The sequence below is a fragment of the Penicillium manginii genome (assembly GCF_028828005.1).
Source record: "Penicillium manginii strain IBT 31320 chromosome Unknown utg000001l:1.0-3466041.0:1.0-3467806.0, whole genome shotgun sequence".
Classification (NCBI taxonomy): Eukaryota; Fungi; Ascomycota; class Eurotiomycetes; order Eurotiales; family Aspergillaceae; genus Penicillium; species Penicillium manginii.
Window position 1 is genome coordinate 2789676 of NW_026643102.1, and position 20845 is coordinate 2810520.

Here is a 20845-nt window from a genome sequence, read left to right on the forward strand (position 1 = left end):
GTAATGACATAAGATTAGATATCTTTCACCTACCTTAATGGACTGTAGAATGGAAAACGGCAGATCTGCAGGCGGTGCCGGGCTCAACCATGGAAAAGGCTTGGCGTGTCCTCCAGCTTCACCCGCAACCCGCAACCCGCAACTTTTTCTTGTCCTTTTCATCAATCACATCTCTCCCAACTTCACAATGCTGTCTCTCCGTGCTTTCTCCCGTGCCGCCCCACGTTTCTCGCGCTCCGTCGCCCGCACTTCTCTGCGTCCGGCCGTCTTTCCCAAGACTTCCTTCGTCCAGCCTTGGAAACAGGTCGCTAAGCCCGCCTACGCCAGCTTTTCCACAACCAGCGTCTTCCGCGAGCCCGCGGCTGAGGGTAAGTTATTTGTGATTAGTCACTCTGATGGAATTGTGATGTTTCCAGAGGTTTCCGATTCGAAGTGGTGAAGCAAGTTGCTGATCATATGATGTTTACTTAAAGGTGATGTCGAGCTGATCGCGAAGCTCGACGAGGAGCTTAAGCACGAGAAGGCCTCCGGTGTCGAGGATGCCCGTGAGCAGAAGGCCAGTATCGATTACGTTCTCGATGCCGGCGAGTGGAAGGTCAAGGATGTTGAAGGCGAGCAGGAGGTTGTCCTGACCAAGAAGTTTGGCAATGAGACGTAAGCATATCCGCATTTAACCCCTAGTCATTTCATAGCTAAAACACCTCCAAAATCAGTGTCAAGGTTACCTTCACCGTCGCCGATATCAACAACCTCGCCGAGGACCCCATGGATGAGCTGGCCGATGAGACCCTCGGTGATGAGGGCGAATACCAGAGCCAGCAGAACAAGGATGTAGAGGGTGAGGACGAGATCCTTCCTCCCACCTTCCCTGCCCGCATCAACGTCGCTATCGAGAAGCCCAGCAACGGTGCCCTCCTGGTCCAGGCTGTCATTCAGGATGGTGACCTCCAGATCGAGGAGATCGCCCACTACAGCAACGCCGAGGTTGCCAACGCCCAGACCGCTGAGAAGGACTGGACCCGCCAGAGCCTCTACGCCGGTCCCCCAGCTGAGAACCTCGACCCTGAGCTCCTCGCTTTCTGGGGCCGCTACCTCGAGGAGCGTGGCCTCAACCTGGAGTTCCAGAACATGGTCACCGACTTCATTGCGTACAAGGAGCAGAAGGAGTACATGCGGTGGTTGGAGAGTACGTATTCATTTACCCTACATCAACTTCCAAGTGCTAACATATTTGTTCCTAGACGTCCGCAAGTTCGTTTCTGCTTAAGCAATGAACCCACTCGAGTTGCCCCGACTTGATTACTCTTCTGCGAAGCTCCCAGGCCACGTCCTGGATCAGCATCCCTGTATTCCTTTGTGCTGTAACAACCCCCACCAACCAAACTGTCTGTGGATGTGCCTTGAGCGCATCTGACCGTATCTGTACCAATAATCTACCCCATATATGAATCAACTTCCAAGTTTATCTTTTCGTATTGACACTAGAGTCCAGATTCACGTAGCCAACCAATGCTGATTTCCAATTCCGAAACCCCGAATGGATCCTCTTGCAAATCTCGGACAGATCCTTTTTGGTTGGAAGGCTGGCTCGCCAGTTTCGCGGCTCGCACAGCAGCAGTCCGCTCTACCAGCTCGGCGAATGGTTTTTCAAAGGCAGTATGGTGCTGCACACTCTGTTGCCACTGAACCAGCATCTTCGTCACGACATCCCAAGCATGGTCAGTCTCGGCACATAATGGACGAGCACATAGTTCTGTAAGCAAATAGGCCATAATATACCATTGCTTGTAACTTTTGCATAGCCAAATCCATTGCGTGGTGACGGGATTTGTCTGTAACAAGTATGAAAAATTCACACTCTCGATGGCAGTCTCAAAGGCTGTATCGTTGCGGGGTGAACCTGAACTTGACACCTCTTCGGAGGGTTTTTGAACAAGTAGCCATGCTCTTGCCAGCTGGAGACGGATAATGGTGGCAGATATCCATTGCAAAGGCACATCCAGATCAAAATGGCTTAAATACTTATCGTGCAGCATTTTGCCAACTTTTGTTACTATGTGTTCCTGGTCCGTCTGAGGAATATGAGCACTCTTATCGAGTATCGTCGGAGACCAGTACACATCATTAAGAACCGTCACACACATGATGCAATGTGTGATATCAGTAAAGATTTCTCTTTCTGGTGGAAGGCTAGTCATTTCAGGGAAGAGATCTTGTCCGTTGATATTGGACGGATATTTTGTGTCAAACATTCCGGGTCTGATTTGCGTATCCACAGCCTGCTCCTCGGAGGAAAGCATATCGAGAATGCAGATATACCACCACAGCCGACGGCGCATTTCTGTCTCGAATGGGCTGAGGCCCAGCTTTTCTCCATCTATGTGGAGCTGCAGGCTTTGAGCAAGCCGAATAATGACAGCAGTTTTCGCCCAGACTAGTCTTGTGTTTCCGCCTGCGCGAGAGCAGAGAAGGAATAGTACCGCGGCTTGGAGAATTACAACGTTCTTAGCCTTGAGTATATCCGCTAAGTCAAGAGCTCTTTCAAATGCGATCTCGTAGTTTTTTCTTGCGACTTCGTATTCATGGTCGATTTCAAACTGGCATTGCCCTGGTACCGTGCTGATAACCCCCGAGAAACAGATGGCGAATACTAGTGACTCATTTGCAGCGTCGAGCTCGACGCCATTCATGGCGTTATTGATTATCCTTTGGGCGGATGGAAGATGAAGAATGGCGATGAGAGGGGCAACATTTACTTCGTGCAAACGCCATAGTCTTTGGATTTGTCTAGGCTGAAGATATTGAAGGCGAAATTCATCTAACGAGAAGTCATCGCGAATATTGCAGGACTGGCCTGGTAGACTGAGCGCGTTCAAGTTAGGAACTTGGAAAGACTCCTGGATAGTGTCCCTCGGTTGCGAAAGAGATTCCCCTCGGTAAGCTATATTTGAGTTGTTCGATCGCAGTTTGTCTACCTCTGATTCCAACTCCTTGAGACGCGCAAGTAGCTCGCCAACGGGAGGTCGATTTAACTGCCGTGGTGCACGTTTATCTCCAGGAAAGGTGCATTCTTCTCCGTTCTTGATACATGCAGTACAAGGAGTTTTCCGATTGCATTTCACCTTTCTTTGATTGCATCTTGTACAGCTGCGCTTGTGTAATGAGGTCTCCGCGCTGTCAGGTCTCATCTCCTTGGGAGCCATTCCGCTGAGATATCGTCTTCCCGACGGAAAGAAAGAAGCGCGTTGCACTCATGGGCCGACGAATGTAGAAAGATAGAGATTTCATTCCAGATCTGTAATCAAACGATTGATTATCTGACCTGCGTTTAAATTGAGGGGGATGTGGGTCCGTGGTGGATCTCGGGGTTGAAGTTAATGCCGAGATTATGAATGGACGATGTGAATATCAAGCCGAAGACCGACTTACTCAACATCAAATTTCGCTATAAATATCTGGTCTCGCGTGGAGAAAAGCAGACCATGAATTCAAAACAACTTCAAATTTTCTTTCTTCAGGTATAGAATGCCGCTGACTGTCCTCATCACCGGGGCCACCGGAAAACAAGGCGGCAGCGTGATACAAGCACTTCTCGATCAAAATGCCGACTTTGAAATATTGGCCGTAACTCGAGATACTTCCTCCAACAGTGCCCAGAGACTTCAAAGCAAGTCCTCGAATATCAAACTTGTTCAAGGCAATCTCGACCAGGCAGAGGATATTTTCATATGTGCTCAGAGGGTTGCATCGAGCCCTATCTGGGGCGTTTTCAGTGTTCAGGTACGAAATATGTTTCTCAAATTTGATGCTAGACGTCGCCTAAAAGATTTCTTAGGTTCCTGTTCCGGGTGGATCAAACCATGATGCAGAGGAGAAACAGGGTAAAGGGCTGATTGACGCTGCTCTTAAACACAACGTCAAGTTTTTCTTATACTCATCCGTCGATCGAGGTGGCGAATCCTCGTTTGAGAGCCCTACGCCGATTCCACACTTTATCAGCAAGCACAATATCGAGCACTACCTTGTTCGAAGGGCAAAAAGCTCCGGCATGGATTGGACGATTCTACGCCCAGTGGCATTTATGGAAAACTTCACCCCAGACTTTTTCGGCAAGGTTTTCACGACATCGTGGAAAATCGCTGTCAAAGATAAGCCTTTGCAGTTAATCTCAACTAGAGATATTGGGTTCTTTGGCGCGAAGGCTTTTCTCTCCCCGGACCATTACAAGGGAAAGACCTTGTCGCTTGCAGGTGATGAGCTCACTTTTAATCAAATGACTGAGATTTTCAATTCCAAAACCGGAAAGAATGTACCGATGACTTTTGAATTTGTTAGCAAGATTCTCATGTCGATGATGAAAGATCTAGGCTACATGTTCCAATGGTTCTACGATGTTGGATATGGTGCGGACATCTCTGCGCTGAAAAAAACGAATCCTCACCTGAAAGATTTCAAGACATGGCTGGAGGAAGAGAGTGGATTTGACACTAAATAGCTTTTTTGGCTTCCAAGTTTTTCTTTCCCAAGGTTCTTTGATTCTCTGTTGGCTAAGGTGACGGTAATCCTGTTTTAGACAAATTATATTCTTTTAATTTCAATGCACATCTAAGAGAAGTCACTCAAGTCATCAGTACAGAATCACTCATAATCCGACTCGATGCCAGACCAAGTTCCACTAATAGCCGGTTGTGTTTTCCTCCTCGCCGATCTAGTCTTCGAATCCAAGTCTGATGGCCATCCTGGTCTCAGTGCTTCTGGATGAGGGCGGACTGGGGGGGCATCTACGGTATCCTTAGGGAAGTGAAGACTCCCAGTCCTGTCATCACGTTTAAAGGGTGAAAATGCTTCTGATGAACTAGATCTAGTCATCTCAGGTCGATTTCCTAGAGAGATAGAAGCATCCAGGCTTTGTCGCAAAGTCGTGTATCCTTGAGATCCCCATCCTGTGGTATTTGAAGGTCTAGGCAGAGACCGACCTTCTCGATAATTGTTTTCAACGCCAGAATGGCCCTCGTAGTAATCAAAATCCAGTTCTTCTTGGATCACTGGCTTTTCCGTCATTTTTTGTTTGAGCCGACTGACATGATCAGCGCGATTCCCCTGCTCTAGTGCAATTTCGGCATCCGTCTTGCCCATAGTTTCGTTCATGTACATCTCGAAGTGATGGCTTGTTTCTGCGACGGCTTTGAAATGCCTTGCCTTCAGTTCTCCCTGTAAAGCCTCTGAAGGGGCGTTGGGAATTTTCTCCATTTCGCGCTTTTTCGCGACAGTGCGCATTTCGAATCGTGCCAGCGCCGCTGCAATCTGGAAAGCATTTCGAATTTGTCGTCCGTTCCATCTTCCCTTTCCATATTGATGATGTTGCCAGTGGCTTAGTGCGAAATCTAGAATCTCTTCTTCGTCCACTTTCATTGGCAATTCGGCAAGCTCATCCGGGTCGGTACCAGTATCGAGTATGGCGTGTCGTTCTTCTTCGATCTGTTTGAGCTTTCTCAGATTGATTCGCCATATCCCTTCTGTCTGGTTCTTGCTAAGTGGTGGGTAGTAGAGGATGACATGGATCCTAGATTTGAAAGCTTCGTCGAGTGTTCCAACTCTGTTTGTCGTCAAGAATAGGATACCGTTGTAATACTCCAGAATCCGAAGGAAGACTGTTTATCTGTCATTAGTTCCAGGCTCGTCAAATTTGAAGCATACAATTCGCACCTGATACGAGAGCATTCCGCTTCAAATCCCAAGTCGACCGTTGCGACAAAAACACATCTGCTTCATCCATCAACAGAACACAATCCCATAGATGCGCTAGACGAAAGATCTCCTTCAGTGATGACTCGACTTCAGAAGGAGAGAATCCGAGATCACCGCATGTAATAGTAAATAGGGGCTTTCTCTTTGCATTGGCGACAGCCTCCGCTGTGGAGGTCTTTCCAACCCCTGGAACACCATGCAGTAAGATGACAAGCCCCCTTCCCTTATTCTGGATGATATCCTGACTCATGTTTGCCATTTTCGGGTCTCTCTCAATCTTCTTCCTTTCAAAGTGTGAATCAACCACCGCATTAATCATCTTTTTGTGCTCCTTCGCAATAAAAACGTTCTTGAATTGCTCGCCTTGATCTGCTACAAGTTTGAGTTTTCGAATGTCCACGGGGACGAACTTGCGGTCTTGAAGAGAATAGGCAAAGAGTCTTCGGGGGAATAAAACGAAGTCTTCGTCTTCGAGTTGTCCGCTCGAAACTCCATCGGGATTCTTGCGCCTCTCCCTTTGGTCACTGAGGAATTTGTCCGTTTTGAGATTCACATTTCTTTCTCTCGTGTCGATGGATGCGCCCGTGTAAATTTCATCTTGGAAGTTCGCTGCGACTTGCGTCCGCTCTTTATCAGTCCAAATAGTCCCCGGAACATCGTCAACCATGACCGAATAATTATCCTCGCCATCGTGCAAAGCTGGTATATGTGAAATGGTCGACCAGCGGGGATGTGCTTTCAGTGCCTCGACAAAATCGACAATCACATCACTATCGATGTATTCTGGATAGTCATAGTCTCCAATAGTCCAGCCCTTGTAAGACAAATACTTCTCAGAAATGCATCTCTGGAAGAGTCTTCCTTGCTCATCCAACTCTTGCAGTATTCGTTGATGGTCTTGGGCAAATCTGACAGGATAAATGTCCAGCGATTGGATATCCTTCTCTCCTTCGAAGTATGGGATTATCACTTTCCCCTTCACTGGGATATACGATTCACCGTTGTGATCGATTGAGTAACACCTGATCAATACTTTGTCATTTTGGGAATACCCGTCGGTACCATGGTCGGGGTAAGTGATTGAATATACTCTCATCACCCTGCGACTTCGAAACGATCTATCCCTTGCCTTGCCATTTGTGGGGTCCGGGGCATTCGGATTGAAAAGAAGCTCCCCCAAGCGAAAGAGATACCACAGGTCGTCGAACCTAACTCTTTGTGGAGCAACTTGGCCGGTTTGCTCTTCAAATTGGTGATAAAGAGGAACCAGCTCCTTGTCAACAAATTCGACATAGACCCTCATAGCCCGTAGAGCTTCGACACTGTCAATCATGTCTGCTGAAACAGTACTGTTAGACGAATTTCTTTTTCTCGGGATCCCTGGCTCCAATGCACTCTGATCTGTTTTTCCCCCTCTCAGAATGGACCAGTGCTCGGCTGGTTGGCTGCGCTCCGTTTCGCCCCATTTGGCTTCCAGGTCAGATAGAAGGGTTTTCATAGTATCATGGTAGTATATCAATGGTTTGAAAGGGCGCGCAAAAGTGGTCCAGTCCATTCTCCCGTACCCGATGACTTTATTGAGAATGAGCAGAAGAGATGGAGATCGAATTCGCACTCTATATGCAGATCTTATACTTGAGGGCATAGATCTTTCCAACCTCCTCGATTTGCCATGGTTGAGCGTGGGATTACTGGTTAAATCAAAGGAGAACTGTGGATCAGTCTCTTCAATTTCCTTTTTCACATCAAATCCCGCGCTGAGGACTTCGATTGCACATTGATACTCATCCTCTCTAGAATTGTTTTTGAATCCATCATAGTCAAGCCATGATACCTGGGAGAGAGTTGGCAGAGAGGAGGGATTCGATATGCGACGGGTCTTCTTTCGTATGACTGATCGGCTGCTAGTCTTTTCCTTGTTCAGTTGTTGTTTTTGGCCTTTTGAATTCTCCAAAAGCTTTGCTTCCACAGCAGCTAGTCGTTTCTCCAAAACATAGATATGAAGTCTCTCCTGTGAAACACTCTGAGATTGTGGAGCCTCCCACGGCTTCATATTATTTGAAAACTCCCCGCCATTTCCAACTTCAGATTCGGACTCTGAGGCTAGGCTTTCTTCTTCTGGCATTGTAGAATCGGAATCGGCCTAATAATTTCAGACAGTTGGCCTTATATCTTGATTTCCTCCGCAGGAAGACTCACCCCTGTCGCCATTTTTCCAAAGAATCTTCCTGTCAGATTTCCTTTCTGGCTAGGGTTCATTTGAATAGGCATGGCTAGCCTTTTCATGAACCAGTATGAAGGGAGCCGGAGGTTGTTTTTGGAAGCTAGAAATTTCGCCAAATATCCCGATAATATGAGCTCGGATCGAATTTCTCGGAATAATTCTCTGCGCCAGAACCAGGAATCTGAGCCGGATGATATGCTTTTACCCTCGAATGGTTGGCTTGGGAATTATATGGATTTAAGCGCCGCCGCCGCCATTCAGCCCACTGCACAATCACCTGTCAGCGCACAAGAAAAAGCACGGCTGGTCAATTAGATGGCGCTCTCGTATTGAAAACTTGCAAGTGGAGCTAATTGCTGACGAAATGAACAAATTTACGGGAAGGGCCCCTTCTATCGAACTTACTGCGTAGGGGCTGGGGCCGTTGATGATGATTGGCCCCGTGGGTGTGGCTTTTGCCCGGGCGATACATGCGAATGGCTCGCTTTGGATGCTATTTTATGCGGGTAAGATGAGGCAGATCTAGCTGAATGCGTGTTTCGTTCTGATTAGTGCACCAGTCATTCGGCTTTGCTTTTTTTTTGCCAGCCCCTCTTGGTGGAAGTGCGTAGGGGTGTCTGACAATCAGCCTCATCTTGAAGTCGTAGTCAGCCTTTGACCGGGGCGTCTCCAGGGATGTGATATAGTACCAGTTCTCAAGATATCAGACGTCCTCTGCCTGTTGCCACTTTATATCCTGTATATTCAAGTTCTCTCTCGCTCCCTCCAACCTTCCTGTATTTATTGCCCAGACGAAACATTTTCGTGGCGATTAACAATAGATAACTAGATGAGCTCGATACGAAACCCTGAATCGTTTCCAAAGGGAAAGGTCGCGCGAGATTTCATATCCACTCATGCACCGGAGCATCATGAAGCGTTTCAGAGGCACGCCTACTTCGATACCCAACGACAGCAGTATGTAGAATGGGCCCCACATCGGTAGGTGTACTTGAATGCAGCACGGAGAGATTCATGCTCACAAAGCTGTACGCAGTGACTTGGCAGCAGCACTCGAACGGCAGAGGGGAAATGGAGGCTTATGCTTTGACACGACAGGGAAACACACATGGACTGATGTGCTTGATGAGATGAGCAGGGCTGAAGAAGAGTATTTTGCTAAGGGCCGAGGCTCAAAGAACATTGGTCGGAAAGCATTCAGGAAAGCCGGAGACTATGCTTCCGCCATCAGCCCGTGGTTTAACTTGGTTCCGGATGACGATGGCATGAATGTTCTGAGTGGCGGTCTCAGACTTGTCTTTCAAGTGAGCAGCTACATCGCAGAATGAGAGAAGCTGAAACTTAACTTGAATGTTTCTTGCAGATTGCCAGGGAACAAGCCGAAGCCCGAGAAAAGATCTTCAAATCATTCCGGGAATTTGTAACAATTTTCGACGCGACACAAATCAAGCGGCAGCTTTTTAGGTCCAACGAAAAGCTCCGATCGTGTGCATTGGATTTGTATGAATCTGTTCTGACCGCTATTACGAAGCTGATCCATCGATTAAACCGCCATCATTGGTGTAAGTTTACTTTGCAGTATCTCAAATGAGTCAGCTTATATTCTGAGCGCCGACTAGGGGATCGAACTTCAGCCTTAGCCTCGGCACCGATCTCTTCAGCAGCAATTGACGAAATATTATTCGATGTTGATAAAAAGCTGAATGACGTGCATCGGTGTCTCGACAATATACGGGATCAAAGGCTCAATGCCGTTCACCAAGTTGTTGCCTCCAGTCAAACGGAGTTGCACGCGGTGCGTTCGAATACCAAAACAATTGAAATCGATGTCCGAAACTTGAACAATAATTTCAATCACTTTGCGCAGCAAGCTCAAGTTGACCAAGGGAAAATCGACAGCATACAGATTGGAGTTGAAAGAATCAACGAAAATATCGATCGCTTACTGACGGAACATGCGCTTGACGCAAAAACTGGGCTGTACTATATGCTTTTGGATACCATTCGAGGTAGAGTAACAATTTATATGAGCCTCTTTCAAGGTTGGCTTTCAATTCCGAACTGACACCCATGGACATGATTAGCATACGAGCTGCAGAAGACCGCAAAACAGAGACCTAATTCCCCCAAATATCGAATGTTGCAACTGCCCCAACTGTTAGAAGCATTGCAGATCTTTTATATGAGACCAACACAAGATCTCGAATATGTGGCTCGACAGGGGCATACTTTTGATTCGAAAGCCCAAATGCAGGCCCAAAGTCTAACAAAAACACCTGAATTCCAACGTTGGCTTGCCTCACATCGGCCGGACTTGCTTCTTGTTGATGGAAACGCATATACCCCAGGCCCGGGTCGTATTTCAGCCATGTCTGTATTTTGTGCAGTCTTGGTCCTCGGTTTGATGAAAAGCAAGAAGCACATAGTGCTTCACTTTTTCTGTGGTCAGCATACAACTACCCACGACAGTATGAGCGGACCCAAGGGGCTCATGCGAAGTATAATCAGCCAATTGTTATACAGTGGAAAGCAGTTCGATATCGATTTCATCGATTCGCGGACTTATCGCGAGTCGCTGGAAGCACAATCTCTTCCACATCTTTGCGACATATTCTGCAAACTCATTGAGCAACTTCAACTAGACACGAGTGTGTTTTGCATCGTCGACGGGGTGTCCCTGTATGAAGCAGACCAATGGCTCGATGAGCTTTGTTGCATATTTGAGACACTGAATGCGCTAGTCGAAAATGAGCACCTGCAGCCGGTATTCAAATTATTATTCACGAGCCCCTTTGCTAGCCGACGGCTTGGACAACAAACCGCGACCTCTCGAAGGGTAGTTCTCCGGAGAAGCACAGTAAATGGCAGATTAATCTCCAAAGGCTCCGTTTGCAAGAATTGGGCCGATCGAGAGCGATGCAGTACCCCCTCATTGAATGAAAAAGTAGAACATGGCGAGAGTTCTGATGAAGATGAGTATGAATGAAAATACAGGGCTTTCAACAAGTGAAAAGGAATAGTATAATATATATAATGAGACTAAATTCGTTGTAAAGACACCAGAAAAACGCCTGAAGGGCTTACCGAACAGCCGGGGAAATATGCGCAACTCCTATCGGATGATAATCACAGAGCGTAAGATCGTAAAATGCCAAATGGCTCAGAAATCCATCGGATCAGCCTTCACTGCCGTTTTGGTGTCCTCACGTTCGCGCTTGACCACCCGTTCCTCCTTGAGGAGGCCAGCAATAAATGAACGGAAGAATTCAACATATGGCTTGAGACTAGTCTTTTCGTAGTCCTGCAATTTACGGCCAGTGCCCTTGATGTCTGAGCCGTTTACTGTGCTGCCGTCTGCATCGGGCATATCTGCTTCTGTAGTACCAGCGGGGTGATTGGCATCGTATTCGTCAATCTCCGCCAGAAGCTCCATAACAGTCGGCACAGAAAGAGGATCAAACTCCTCAGCCTTCCGAGGGTCGATTGGAACACAAATTCGGCCCGTGCCAGGGTGAATGACGAAGGGACTCTTCAACAAGTGAATCATCTTCTTACTGACTTCGGCATCAAGGCGCGGGTAAGTGTATTCCAAAACAATGTCTTGTTTTGCGTCGCGAAGGGTGGCAGTGTTCAATGTGCTGCTCTTTCCAGTCTTGGCCAGGGAATCTATATCGGCCCATTTGCTGACACTAGGACGATCTGGAGACGAATCCCATTTCCTTCGCAGAGCATCATTTAATGACTTATCAGGCAGCAATCCCAAAAGTCGATCTGCCTGTTCCGAGCTTGCGAAAGTATCCTGGTCGACGAGTGTCGTCTGCGCAAAATGATTTTTCAAAATGTCGAGGCTGCGCGTAATGTGAGGATGCAGCGGCCTCTTGAGGTTCGCTCGTTTGCCGCTCTGCGAGCCTCCCCGCAAAACCTCGAGATAACCAGCGATCGCTCGGCGTCTGTCATCCGGCAAGTTGCGGGCCCGTGGATCGCAAACCCAAGCGTGGGCACCACGACGACCGGAGTAAACCCAGAGAATATGCTCGAATCCAAAATCGTCACGCAAGGCGGCATCGATAACCTTGATTGCCATTGTAACAAACGCCCAACATTTGCCGCAAATCGCGGCCTTTTGACAACATGTTCGAATATCGTCGTAATCGGTCATGTCGATATCAAAAACGAGCTCTTTGGAAACTGGTTTCATCTGGCCTCCTCGAATGGTTTTGCGATCGCGGGGGTTGGTGCTGTACACGGGACCAATTTCGAATCGAGAGGGGTTCATTTTGAGAATGTCCTTTCGGAATCTGCAATCCATTCAATCAGACTCAATGCTCGCATTGCAGGTATGCGCCCAGTGCAGGAGAACTCACAGATCAGCGGTAGGATAGGACTGGTATCGGAGGTAGGCATCATTCTGGAGAGTTAAGGCGAACTCTCGGTTTCCAAAGTCTCGGTTTGGTACAATGCCATGGTTGAGCCATTGAAACAGGTATCGGAAGGGAAAGAGTCGCTGGTAGAAGGCGAGCATGACATCCGAGTCGACACCAGACGGAGCTGGTGCAGGTTCAGGCGCAGGGGCTGGGGATGACTCCATCTTCACGTCTTGCGCGGTGGAAGCTGGAAACTCCTCGTCCGAATCGTCATTGAAAAGATCTTCCACCTTGACGCCATTCTCGGTGGTCCCCTCCACGGGGGCATCCGGAAGTTCCTCATCATCCTTTCGAGGCGATCCAGCAGGTGACACTGGGTGCGGCATGGCGGGCAGTGTAGTCAAGTCTTTAAGTTGAAGATGCGATGATGCGTTGGAAGGGTCACGGGCTGCCCAAATTGGAAGGCGCGTCGGACGCGTCGAGACGCGTCCTGCCCTAAGCCCTACGTCACGTGCCTACGAACTATATGCCCGCAAACGGACGACACGTTTCTCCTGCCTCAAGGTGAACTCGACTACATGCCATCTACTCATGACTCGCTGCATGTCTAGAACTTGCAGGGCTGAAGGGAAACTTGGCCGTGACTCAGCACCCTCTGGATCAGGAGGTTTTTTTTCTCTCTTTCATCTTCCCCTTGCCGTTTGCAGCCATCTTGTCAGGGTGCCTGCCAGCACCTGGAGCTGCCCTGAATGACAACAAGACTTCGACCCAATGTCACTCAATGGCAAGGATCACTTCCATTTACAAACCAGCTCGTTTTGGTAAAAGCTGAGTCAAAGGTAGAATTTTCATCGGCTTGTTTAGGAATCTCTCCACGCTTCAGCAGTGGGACGTGGGGATCAAGGTCCAATCCGGTCAGTCGGGTCGCTATCGTCTCGTCATGGATTGAGAACGGTACAACTCTTAGCAACGCTGCCAATTTTCTATGCCATGTCTCACCTGCAAAAAATATCGCTTCCTATACGGGATCTTCTTCGGCGGCCAGGTCTCCGCTCCACATTCCAACCAGCAGGAATTGCCAATGAGAAGAGGACTCCATCTCTCAAGGCCTTGGTCTACATTCCTGGACGCTCGAGGAAACCCTCCGATTAGCCCACCACGCTCTGTCTTCCCTTGAACGGCATGGGCGTGGTTGGCACTTCCTGTATCCTCCAACTCGCAAAGAGACAATGCATACTCGGAGTTTGATTGGAGCTCGCTAATCATCTCCCGTTGACACTAATCCACTGACGGTTGATACCGAATTGAGGCTTTTGTACGCTTCCGCATTCGTCATCTAGTCACCCTAGCTAGATGGATAGCCCATGTTTTCATTTGAACGCTTCTTGTCGCTGATATATGCCTCCAGTCATCTACCAAATGAACAACCTGTTCGGATCTATACAACCAACCTTCTCGTCAATCTTGAATGATTGAGCAAAGATCGGACCATTGCTAACCAGTTTGACATGAAGACTGACTTTGCAGATCTCCCATCGCCGATCACAGCTCTTCTGCTCAATTTACTTCCGCATTGGGAGGCCTGGTGGATCCTCAATGGACTACTGGCAAAAATGATACTGCAAGATGTCACGTTTGCATCTCAATCCACCATAGAGACGTATCATCGCCCACTATTATCACCCTATAGCCGTCTATCGGTGCCTCTGACAGCCATGGTTTCACTGTCACTGTTCCTGCTTTCAGCCAAAGACAGCAGGGTGTGGGTCAGGACAATCTTTGCTCTCCTATGCGAAAACATGGAAGTTGGATCAATCATGACTTGACATGGAGATAATCTCTTTTCAAAAACAGCATAAAAGGTCCCAGGTCCTGCCTCATCCTCAACATTTCTCTCTTATCCCTTCCACCTCATCTTCATTCGTTACCATCTTTTTCAAGCAAGTTTTCAAGGAAAAACCTTCAATTTCTCGAAATGATTCCCTCCATTGCTCTTGTGGCCCTTGCTGCCAGCCCGGCCTTTGCCGGTGTGATGCAGGCTCGCGGTGAGGAATTTGTCCGTCCCGTTGATGGGCACCACTCGGTGTCGACCCCGTGCACCACCACGACCACCTCGACCACCACCACTCACACCCCGACTACCACCACCACCACCCACCACAGCACCACTCCTTGCACCACCAGCACCAAGTCGACCACCACCCCGGTCACCACCCACCACAGCACCACCCCGTGCACCACCAGCACCAAGTCGACCACCACCCCGGTCACCACCCACCACACCACTCCTGTCAAGCCCACCACCAAGACCATCACTGTTGTGACCACTTCTTGCCCTGGTATGTCCTGATAACCACGTAGCCATCCACTTTAGATATGTCTCTAACTCTCCATTTAGTCACCTCCTCGGTTGTCACCTCTGGATCCACCACCCTTACTGTCCCTGTCACCCAGACTAGCACCATCACTCAGACCAGCACTGTTGTCTGCACCGAGTGTGAGAGCATCCCCACCATCATCAACAAGGTCATTCCCAGCTCCCCTGCTCAGTCTATCCCTGTTATCCCGGTGGTCCCTGCTCAGAGCACCGCCCCTGCTGTGCCCTCCAAGCCTGCTGCTGTCCCCTCTCAGCCTGCTGCTGCCTCCCCCGCTCAGCCCGAGACTCCTGCTGCTTCTCCTGCTCAGCCCGAGACTCCTGCTGCCTCCCCCGCTCAGCCTGAGACTCCTGCTGCCTCCCCCGCTCAGCCTGAGACTCCTGAGGCCCAGCCCTCTACCCCCGCTGAGCAGACCCCTGCCACCAGCTCCGTTCCCTTCCAGGGTGCTGCTTCCAACACCAAGCCCGTTGCTGGCCTCCTGGCCGGTGTCGTCGGCCTGATGGCTCTTCTGTAAACGAGCCCTACCTAGGCTTGAGTGCAGCTTCAACATCTCGAACCTGTACCTCGAAAGCCCCGGATCTTTCACGATTTCTCGCTCGGTCTTTGTGGTGGAGATCTGAGGATCTGAAAATTCGGGATGTCGTTCTTACTCGGTTGACTTTTATGTCAAGCTAAGGCCCGCTTGATCTCTCCCTGCAGGGGCGGAGAAAGAGTTGCTTGGTCATTCCGAGATTTTGTTTGTTTCTTCTTGATTTAGATAATACATAATAATAATACTAAAATCTTGTTTTTTGAATCTTCAAGCTCATACTTCTACCACCTCTAGGTTACAAAATAAATGCGCAACTTCATATACTTCTGAGATTATGATAGACAAATCCGGGCAATCTCAGCAGGTTGGCCTACTATGTAATACTAGCAGTAGCACTATTACAACTGATTGTCACTATAGGCGGCATGCGGAGATGCTTTACGCCTAAGGCAGACCAACCTCTGAAGAGGTTGTCATCAGAAGTGGCCGATAAGGAGAATGAACCCGGACCACATGTTCGGAGATTGAGGTTTAGCAAAAGGAGCCCTGGAGAAAGGGGAGGTTGTATTCAAGTTTCTTTCGCTTTGAAGGGGTGATCAATAATTCCTTGAGTTGCGCAGAGCCTAGCATATCATAGCTTTAATTGACTGATCTGTGTTCAATAACGAACGACAGCAGACAAATTCGACCTTGAAAGAAAGGACTCCCGCTGCCTTGAGTTATTCAGGCACGGATCTCCCTGCCGGTGGACATTGGCGTTCCAATTGCTGAAGTCAAGGGGTTGTGTATGTGAAGGGAGTTCAAGGCAATGATTTGTCTCATTTGGTCGCATCACATGACGGACAGAATGCGCAAAGACAAAGGGTACGAGACAGAACAACCCGATCTTCTCCAAGCGGTCAGGCAAGCCGACTCGATTGATGAAAAGGGGAGTTCGCGTCGATCGGGGATAGTGTGAGCCCGATGACACGGTGCGGCGAGGCATGCGCAAGCACAGAGACCAAGCCGCGAGATCCAAAAATGAGAATAATCATAAGATGTTCTCCGGAGAGAACTTTCAGAGATTAAACTGAAAAGAACAGATACTACACTTGATCTAAGCCAATTGGCAAAGAGAGCTGGAAAAGAAAAAAAGAAGAGGAAGGAGGTGGGAGAGCGGAAGTATTTATACCAACCGGGGGAAGGGCGGTGAGTCATACACCCGCACTAAAGCTTAGCGACGGGCTAGGCGGTGTCCCTCTTGGGTTAAGATCGACATTTACATCTGTACTACGTACATACTTCACTGTTGACCTTGTAAGAAGCACATATACTATACTTCAAACTAATAACTATGCTTCTTCCTTGACAATGACAAAATCAACTTCTTCATATGCCTCGAATCTCACATCCACATCCACCTTGCCCTCATTCACAACCACAACCACTTGCTTGCTAATAGACTTCTCCCCGCGTCTTTCATAGAGTGACCAACCACCTCCAGAGAGGTTCTTCACTGTGAACTGTACACGAGTACCCTTACCAGACCACTCCCGAAGAGTAATGATCAACGATCGGGCATCTTCATCCCAGGTTCCTCTCAAACAATCAACACCCGAAGATAGATCGAGAGTCCACCCATGGTATCTTCGCAACATCATCTTCCGTCTAGTTTCGCTCCCACATCTTCTTTTGTCCGTCTAGAACATTCAATCTAGCATACTCAATGGCAGCACTACCCGAGAAAGGATCCATATGCGTCCAGTTTTCTTGCTCATCCATCGCCAAATCATTGCGAGGATAATACAGCCCTCCACGTCCCCACGTCGGCTGGAAATGTTCATCGGCATACTTGAGAAGCCCATCTAATTCAGTGGTCTTTCCTAGTTCGGAAAGCCATTTGACCACAAATCCAAATGTCGGCTGTTGATAAGGGAATGAAATCGAGTCTTGATTTGCCAGGTAGTATTCCTTGGCAGCTTGAAGTGGTTCGGATGTGATAGTTTCCTCTTTCTCGTTAGTACGAAGGACGCCCGCAACCATCGGATGCTGAAGTTCAAATCTTCCGTCCTTGTTGGTAATAAAGCCCTTGGAATGAGCCTGGTAGCCTGATTTCACGAAATCGGAGTTCCAGGTCTTCATGAATGCCCCGGCCCTGGAATCGATGGGTAAGTACATAAGTACTTGGCATACACAATGACATGCCACGGCAAAGTAGCACCGAAACTGGAACACACGCACCACGCATTAAATCCACAGCTCCGAGCGGGAAGTGTCTGGTCCTGCTTGAGAACAAGCCAATCCTTGAACAACTCCGTGTTCGAGATCATGCCCTTCTTCTCTAGTGCAGCCGTATATCGTTCCAGGACGTCATCGGCAACCGTCGTCTAGTCTCGAACATCATTATATCTCATCGCAATCAACTAATCAGTCGGAGAAGAGCCCCTCCCTAGTCAGCAGCAGTCCAAATCCATAAAAGATATCCACGAAACCCCAAACTCATCGGAAACTGATTACAAACAACAAAAACATGATTAGGCTCACAATAAACCCCAACCCACCCATTCCTCTCCATCTCATCCACAATAGCCACCTGCAAACTCCGATTATCATACTCGAACCTCTCAGCCCCAAACCCCCCAAAAAAACGGATCCCAACTATGCCCCAGACTCCCCTTCACAACGAACTCCCCATCATCAAACAGCATCTCAAAAAGACTCGTCATCAACAAAAGATGCCCGCTGTATATGATATTCTCCCGCACAATCGGGCCCGCCCACGGCTTCCGCAGCTCCTTGATATCCGGATCGACCCTGCTCCCGGACTGAGAGGTCGGGTACCAGTATGCCCAGACCTCACGGCGGAGCATTTTTCGGATCAGGGACCGGAGAAGCGGTTTGAAGAGACTTCGCATGGCGGGGAGGCGGTGGTAGTGCGTTGCGCCGGCTGCGTAGACCATTGTTGCTAGTTGGTACCGGTATGCGTCGAGAAATTATTGCATGGGTTCTTGCGTGCCCATGTGTGGCCATTCGCCGTCTGGTGCGATGCTGAGGTTGTGGATATGGCGGAGATGGCCTGCTTGTTCGGGGGTAAGCCTTTCATAGTTGTCGAGTTGGTTTGGGAGGGTGGCTGTTTCCGCTGCCATGGTTGAATTAAGTATCAGTAGTACTAGTAGTTGCTTGGTTGTTGGAGGGTGAAGACTCGGAGGAAATCCGGGGTATGTAAGAAAGGGCGAGGGTTGTCAATCCAATTTATTGGGTCTCTTTCTCTCTTCGGTTTGGCATGGGACGCCTCGATGGGGCCACACATCTTCATTAAGAGAATTTCAATATCTAGTGCTGATAGGTAAGCATCAGTGGAGTGGGGTCATGAATCATTTTGTAATCGACTCGGCGCCACAATTATCCTATTGTGGTGCAAAGTAAGGCCCGAGTTAAGGGTTTCCCCGCCATTCTTCAAAGTCATCTTTCTACCAGATGAGAGATAGATAGGTTCCAAAATGGTCAAATGCCATCCGCACAGGGGGGACGTCTCTTTCATTCGATTGTAGAAAGATCTATATAACATAAATGCAAGCATTGTACCATTTTCTCATCAAACAACTTTTGATAAAGTGCCAGTAACATGAAGATGGAAATGAAAAGTAAAATCAAACAGGAGGGGTCTATGCATAATCAACAGAATCATCAACGATTTACCGTTGGCCCTGCAGCTCTTGTTCAACCTCAGCCTTCACGATTTCACGGACACCCTCCCAGCCAGCGCCGGCAGGGACCGGGGTGACGCGGCTCTCGCGCTGCTCAAGGCCGATAAACTCCTTGGGCAGAATCTCCTGGAAGACGTAACCGTCCTCGGAGCGCAACGCCAGGTCAACCGAGCCAGCGAACTTGGCGGGGTGAGCGGTGGACAAGGAGATGTGGTAGGCACCGGGGTACTGCTCAATAGACCGCTTGGAGGCAGCAATACCGACGGCAGAGTGGGGGTCGAGGATGTATCCACCGGTCTTGGTGCTCTTAGCACTGCTGGGTCCGTTCTTGGGGAAGCAGGTCTTGTAAACGCTGCGGATGGTGGAGATGGTGTCCTCGTTGCTGACACGGTGGCTTTCAAAGTCGACCTTGGCAGCCTCAAGCACAGCGGCGGGAACCTGGAATCCGCCTTGGGACTTGAGCTGGTTCAACCAGGTGGTGACGCTCTCACAGGCGTGTTGGCGACGCTCCTCCGCGGTGCTCGCGCTGTCGGTCTGGAAAGCCAAGAACCAAAGCAGACGCTCGAAGTTGCTTGACACTAGGATATCCATCGCAGGGCTGTGAGTCTCCTTGACGCCCTCGTCGGATGCGCCCAGGGCCTTCTTAGTATAGTGGCCACCGCTGCGGAAGAAGCGATCCAAGATGTCGTTCTCGTTGGTGGCGATGGTGAGCTTCTCGATAGGGAGGCCGATGCTCTTGGCGAAATATCCGGCAAGGATGTCACCGAAGTTGCCAGAGGGCACCACAACGTGGACCTTCTTGTCCTTGTTGAAGCTGGTGGCCTTCTTCTTCAGAGAAAAGTAAGAGTAGAAGTAGTAGGTGATCTGAGCGAGGATACGGGCCCAGTTAATGCTGTTGACGGCTCCGAGGCTGTGGGTAGAGTTGATATCCGGGTCGGCGAACAGGGCCTTGACGATGTCCTGGCAGTCATCGAAGGATCCCTCCACGGTCAAGTTGTGCACGTTAGGGTCGAGGACGGTGGTCATCTGCTTCTCTTGGATGGGAGACACCTTTCCGTTGGGGAAAAGGATGAAGACACTGGTGTCCTTCTTATTGCGGAGGCCGTAAATGGCTGCTGAGCCAGTGTCGCCGGAAGTCGCACCAACGACAGTAAGGTGGTGGCGGTCCTTGCCAACCTTGCCCTCATTCTCACGCTTCAGGAAGTATTCGAACAGGTTTCCGAGGAATTGAAGAGCGACACTTTTTTGATGTTAGTTAAAACAAGTCCATGTAACATCGGGCATTGGAAAGACATACTCTTTGAATGCCCGGGTAGGTCCGTGCCAAAGTTCAAGCAGGAAGAGGTTTTGCTCGGGGTCGAGTTCGACCAGGGGAGTGCGCTCGGGGTGATCGAATGTAGAGTAGGAACGCTTAATGATATCCTTGAGAGCGGCGGAGGGAACCTCATCGGGCGAGACGAAGAGGGACATGATATTGAAGGCGAGGTCCTCGAAGCTGGCATCGGCCCAGCTCTCCCAGTTCTCGGGCAGAGAGGGGATCTCCTCGGGAATGAAGAGACCGCCATCACTGGCAAGACCCTTCATAACAACATCCTCGAAGGATTTCTGTAAGATAAGAATTGGATCAGCGAATCTGTTGCTGCGCATTGAAACACCCCACTTATTTTTCAGGGCGCAAACGTACTCCGGACTCAGCACCACGAGTGCTGAGGTATTTCTGTGAGAGTGTTGGCGACATGGTGTGAGAGACAGAGAATCGGTCAATTGACTCGAAACCAACGAGAATGTAGAAGAAAGCAAAGATCGGAAGAGAAGAGGCGGGCAAATGTGAATCATCGCGAGTCCGCGGGGACTTTGGAGGGGCGACCCAATCAGGTCTAGCGCGGCCGAAAACGGAGACCCGTGGCGATTCGAGC

The 20845-nt window shown here is 49.2% G+C and overlaps 11 protein-coding genes across 11 annotated transcripts; 5 read left to right on the plus strand and 6 right to left on the minus strand.

Annotated features, from left to right (window-relative positions):
- Positions 1-187: 187 nt before the first annotated feature.
- N7533_001014 (MAM33 family protein) lies at positions 188-1267 on the plus strand (the record flags this gene model as incomplete). The annotated part of the gene is made up of 4 exons (XM_057097664.1): positions 188-368; positions 474-654; positions 714-1186; positions 1242-1267. 4 exons carry the CDS (start codon positions 188-190, stop codon positions 1265-1267), a joined length of 861 nt encoding a protein of 286 aa, XP_056966157.1.
- A 214-nt stretch (positions 1268-1481) lies between these two features.
- On the minus strand, positions 1482-3203 carry N7533_001015 (uncharacterized protein; the record flags this gene model as incomplete). The annotated part of the gene is made up of 1 exon (XM_057097665.1): positions 1482-3203. The coding sequence occupies one exon, from the start codon at positions 3201-3203 to the stop codon at positions 1482-1484; it is 1722 nt and encodes a 573-aa protein (XP_056966158.1).
- Positions 3204-3525: 322 nt separating this feature from the next.
- On the plus strand, positions 3526-4495 carry N7533_001016 (NmrA/HSCARG family protein; the record flags this gene model as incomplete). Its single annotated transcript, XM_057097666.1, has 2 exons — positions 3526-3780; positions 3836-4495. The coding sequence occupies 2 exons, from the start codon at positions 3526-3528 to the stop codon at positions 4493-4495; spliced, it is 915 nt and encodes a 304-aa protein (XP_056966159.1).
- A 143-nt stretch (positions 4496-4638) lies between these two features.
- Positions 4639-7959, minus strand: N7533_001017 (ATP-binding protein; the record flags this gene model as incomplete). The annotated part of the gene is made up of 3 exons (XM_057097667.1): positions 4639-5651; positions 5707-7891; positions 7948-7959. The coding sequence occupies 3 exons, from the start codon at positions 7957-7959 to the stop codon at positions 4639-4641; spliced, it is 3210 nt and encodes a 1069-aa protein (XP_056966160.1).
- Positions 7960-8801: 842 nt separating this feature from the next.
- N7533_001018 (uncharacterized protein) lies at positions 8802-10037 on the plus strand (the record flags this gene model as incomplete). The annotated part of the gene is made up of 4 exons (XM_057097668.1): positions 8802-8953; positions 9009-9276; positions 9336-9534; positions 9592-10037. The coding sequence occupies 4 exons, from the start codon at positions 8802-8804 to the stop codon at positions 10035-10037; spliced, it is 1065 nt and encodes a 354-aa protein (XP_056966161.1).
- A 72-nt stretch (positions 10038-10109) lies between these two features.
- On the plus strand, positions 10110-10958 carry N7533_001019 (uncharacterized protein; the record flags this gene model as incomplete). The annotated part of the gene is made up of 1 exon (XM_057097669.1): positions 10110-10958. One exon carries the CDS (start codon positions 10110-10112, stop codon positions 10956-10958), a length of 849 nt encoding a protein of 282 aa, XP_056966162.1.
- Positions 10959-11132: 174 nt separating this feature from the next.
- On the minus strand, positions 11133-12722 carry N7533_001020 (DNA primase subunit PRI1; the record flags this gene model as incomplete). The annotated part of the gene is made up of 2 exons (XM_057097670.1): positions 11133-12270; positions 12337-12722. 2 exons carry the CDS (start codon positions 12720-12722, stop codon positions 11133-11135), a joined length of 1524 nt encoding a protein of 507 aa, XP_056966163.1.
- A 1589-nt stretch (positions 12723-14311) lies between these two features.
- On the plus strand, positions 14312-15225 carry cspA (putative cell surface protein; the record flags this gene model as incomplete). Its single annotated transcript, XM_057097671.1, has 2 exons — positions 14312-14675; positions 14735-15225. 2 exons carry the CDS (start codon positions 14312-14314, stop codon positions 15223-15225), a joined length of 855 nt encoding a protein of 284 aa, XP_056966164.1.
- A 1665-nt stretch (positions 15226-16890) lies between these two features.
- N7533_001022 (uncharacterized protein) lies at positions 16891-17364 on the minus strand (the record flags this gene model as incomplete). The annotated part of the gene is made up of 1 exon (XM_057097672.1): positions 16891-17364. The coding sequence occupies one exon, from the start codon at positions 17362-17364 to the stop codon at positions 16891-16893; it is 474 nt and encodes a 157-aa protein (XP_056966165.1).
- Positions 17365-17846: 482 nt separating this feature from the next.
- On the minus strand, positions 17847-18182 carry N7533_001023 (uncharacterized protein; the record flags this gene model as incomplete). The annotated part of the gene is made up of 1 exon (XM_057097673.1): positions 17847-18182. One exon carries the CDS (start codon positions 18180-18182, stop codon positions 17847-17849), a length of 336 nt encoding a protein of 111 aa, XP_056966166.1.
- Positions 18183-18917: 735 nt separating this feature from the next.
- On the minus strand, positions 18918-20667 carry N7533_001024 (threonine synthase THR4; the record flags this gene model as incomplete). The annotated part of the gene is made up of 3 exons (XM_057097674.1): positions 18918-20169; positions 20227-20534; positions 20614-20667. The coding sequence occupies 3 exons, from the start codon at positions 20665-20667 to the stop codon at positions 18918-18920; spliced, it is 1614 nt and encodes a 537-aa protein (XP_056966167.1).
- Between the last annotated feature and the right edge of the window lie 178 nt (positions 20668-20845).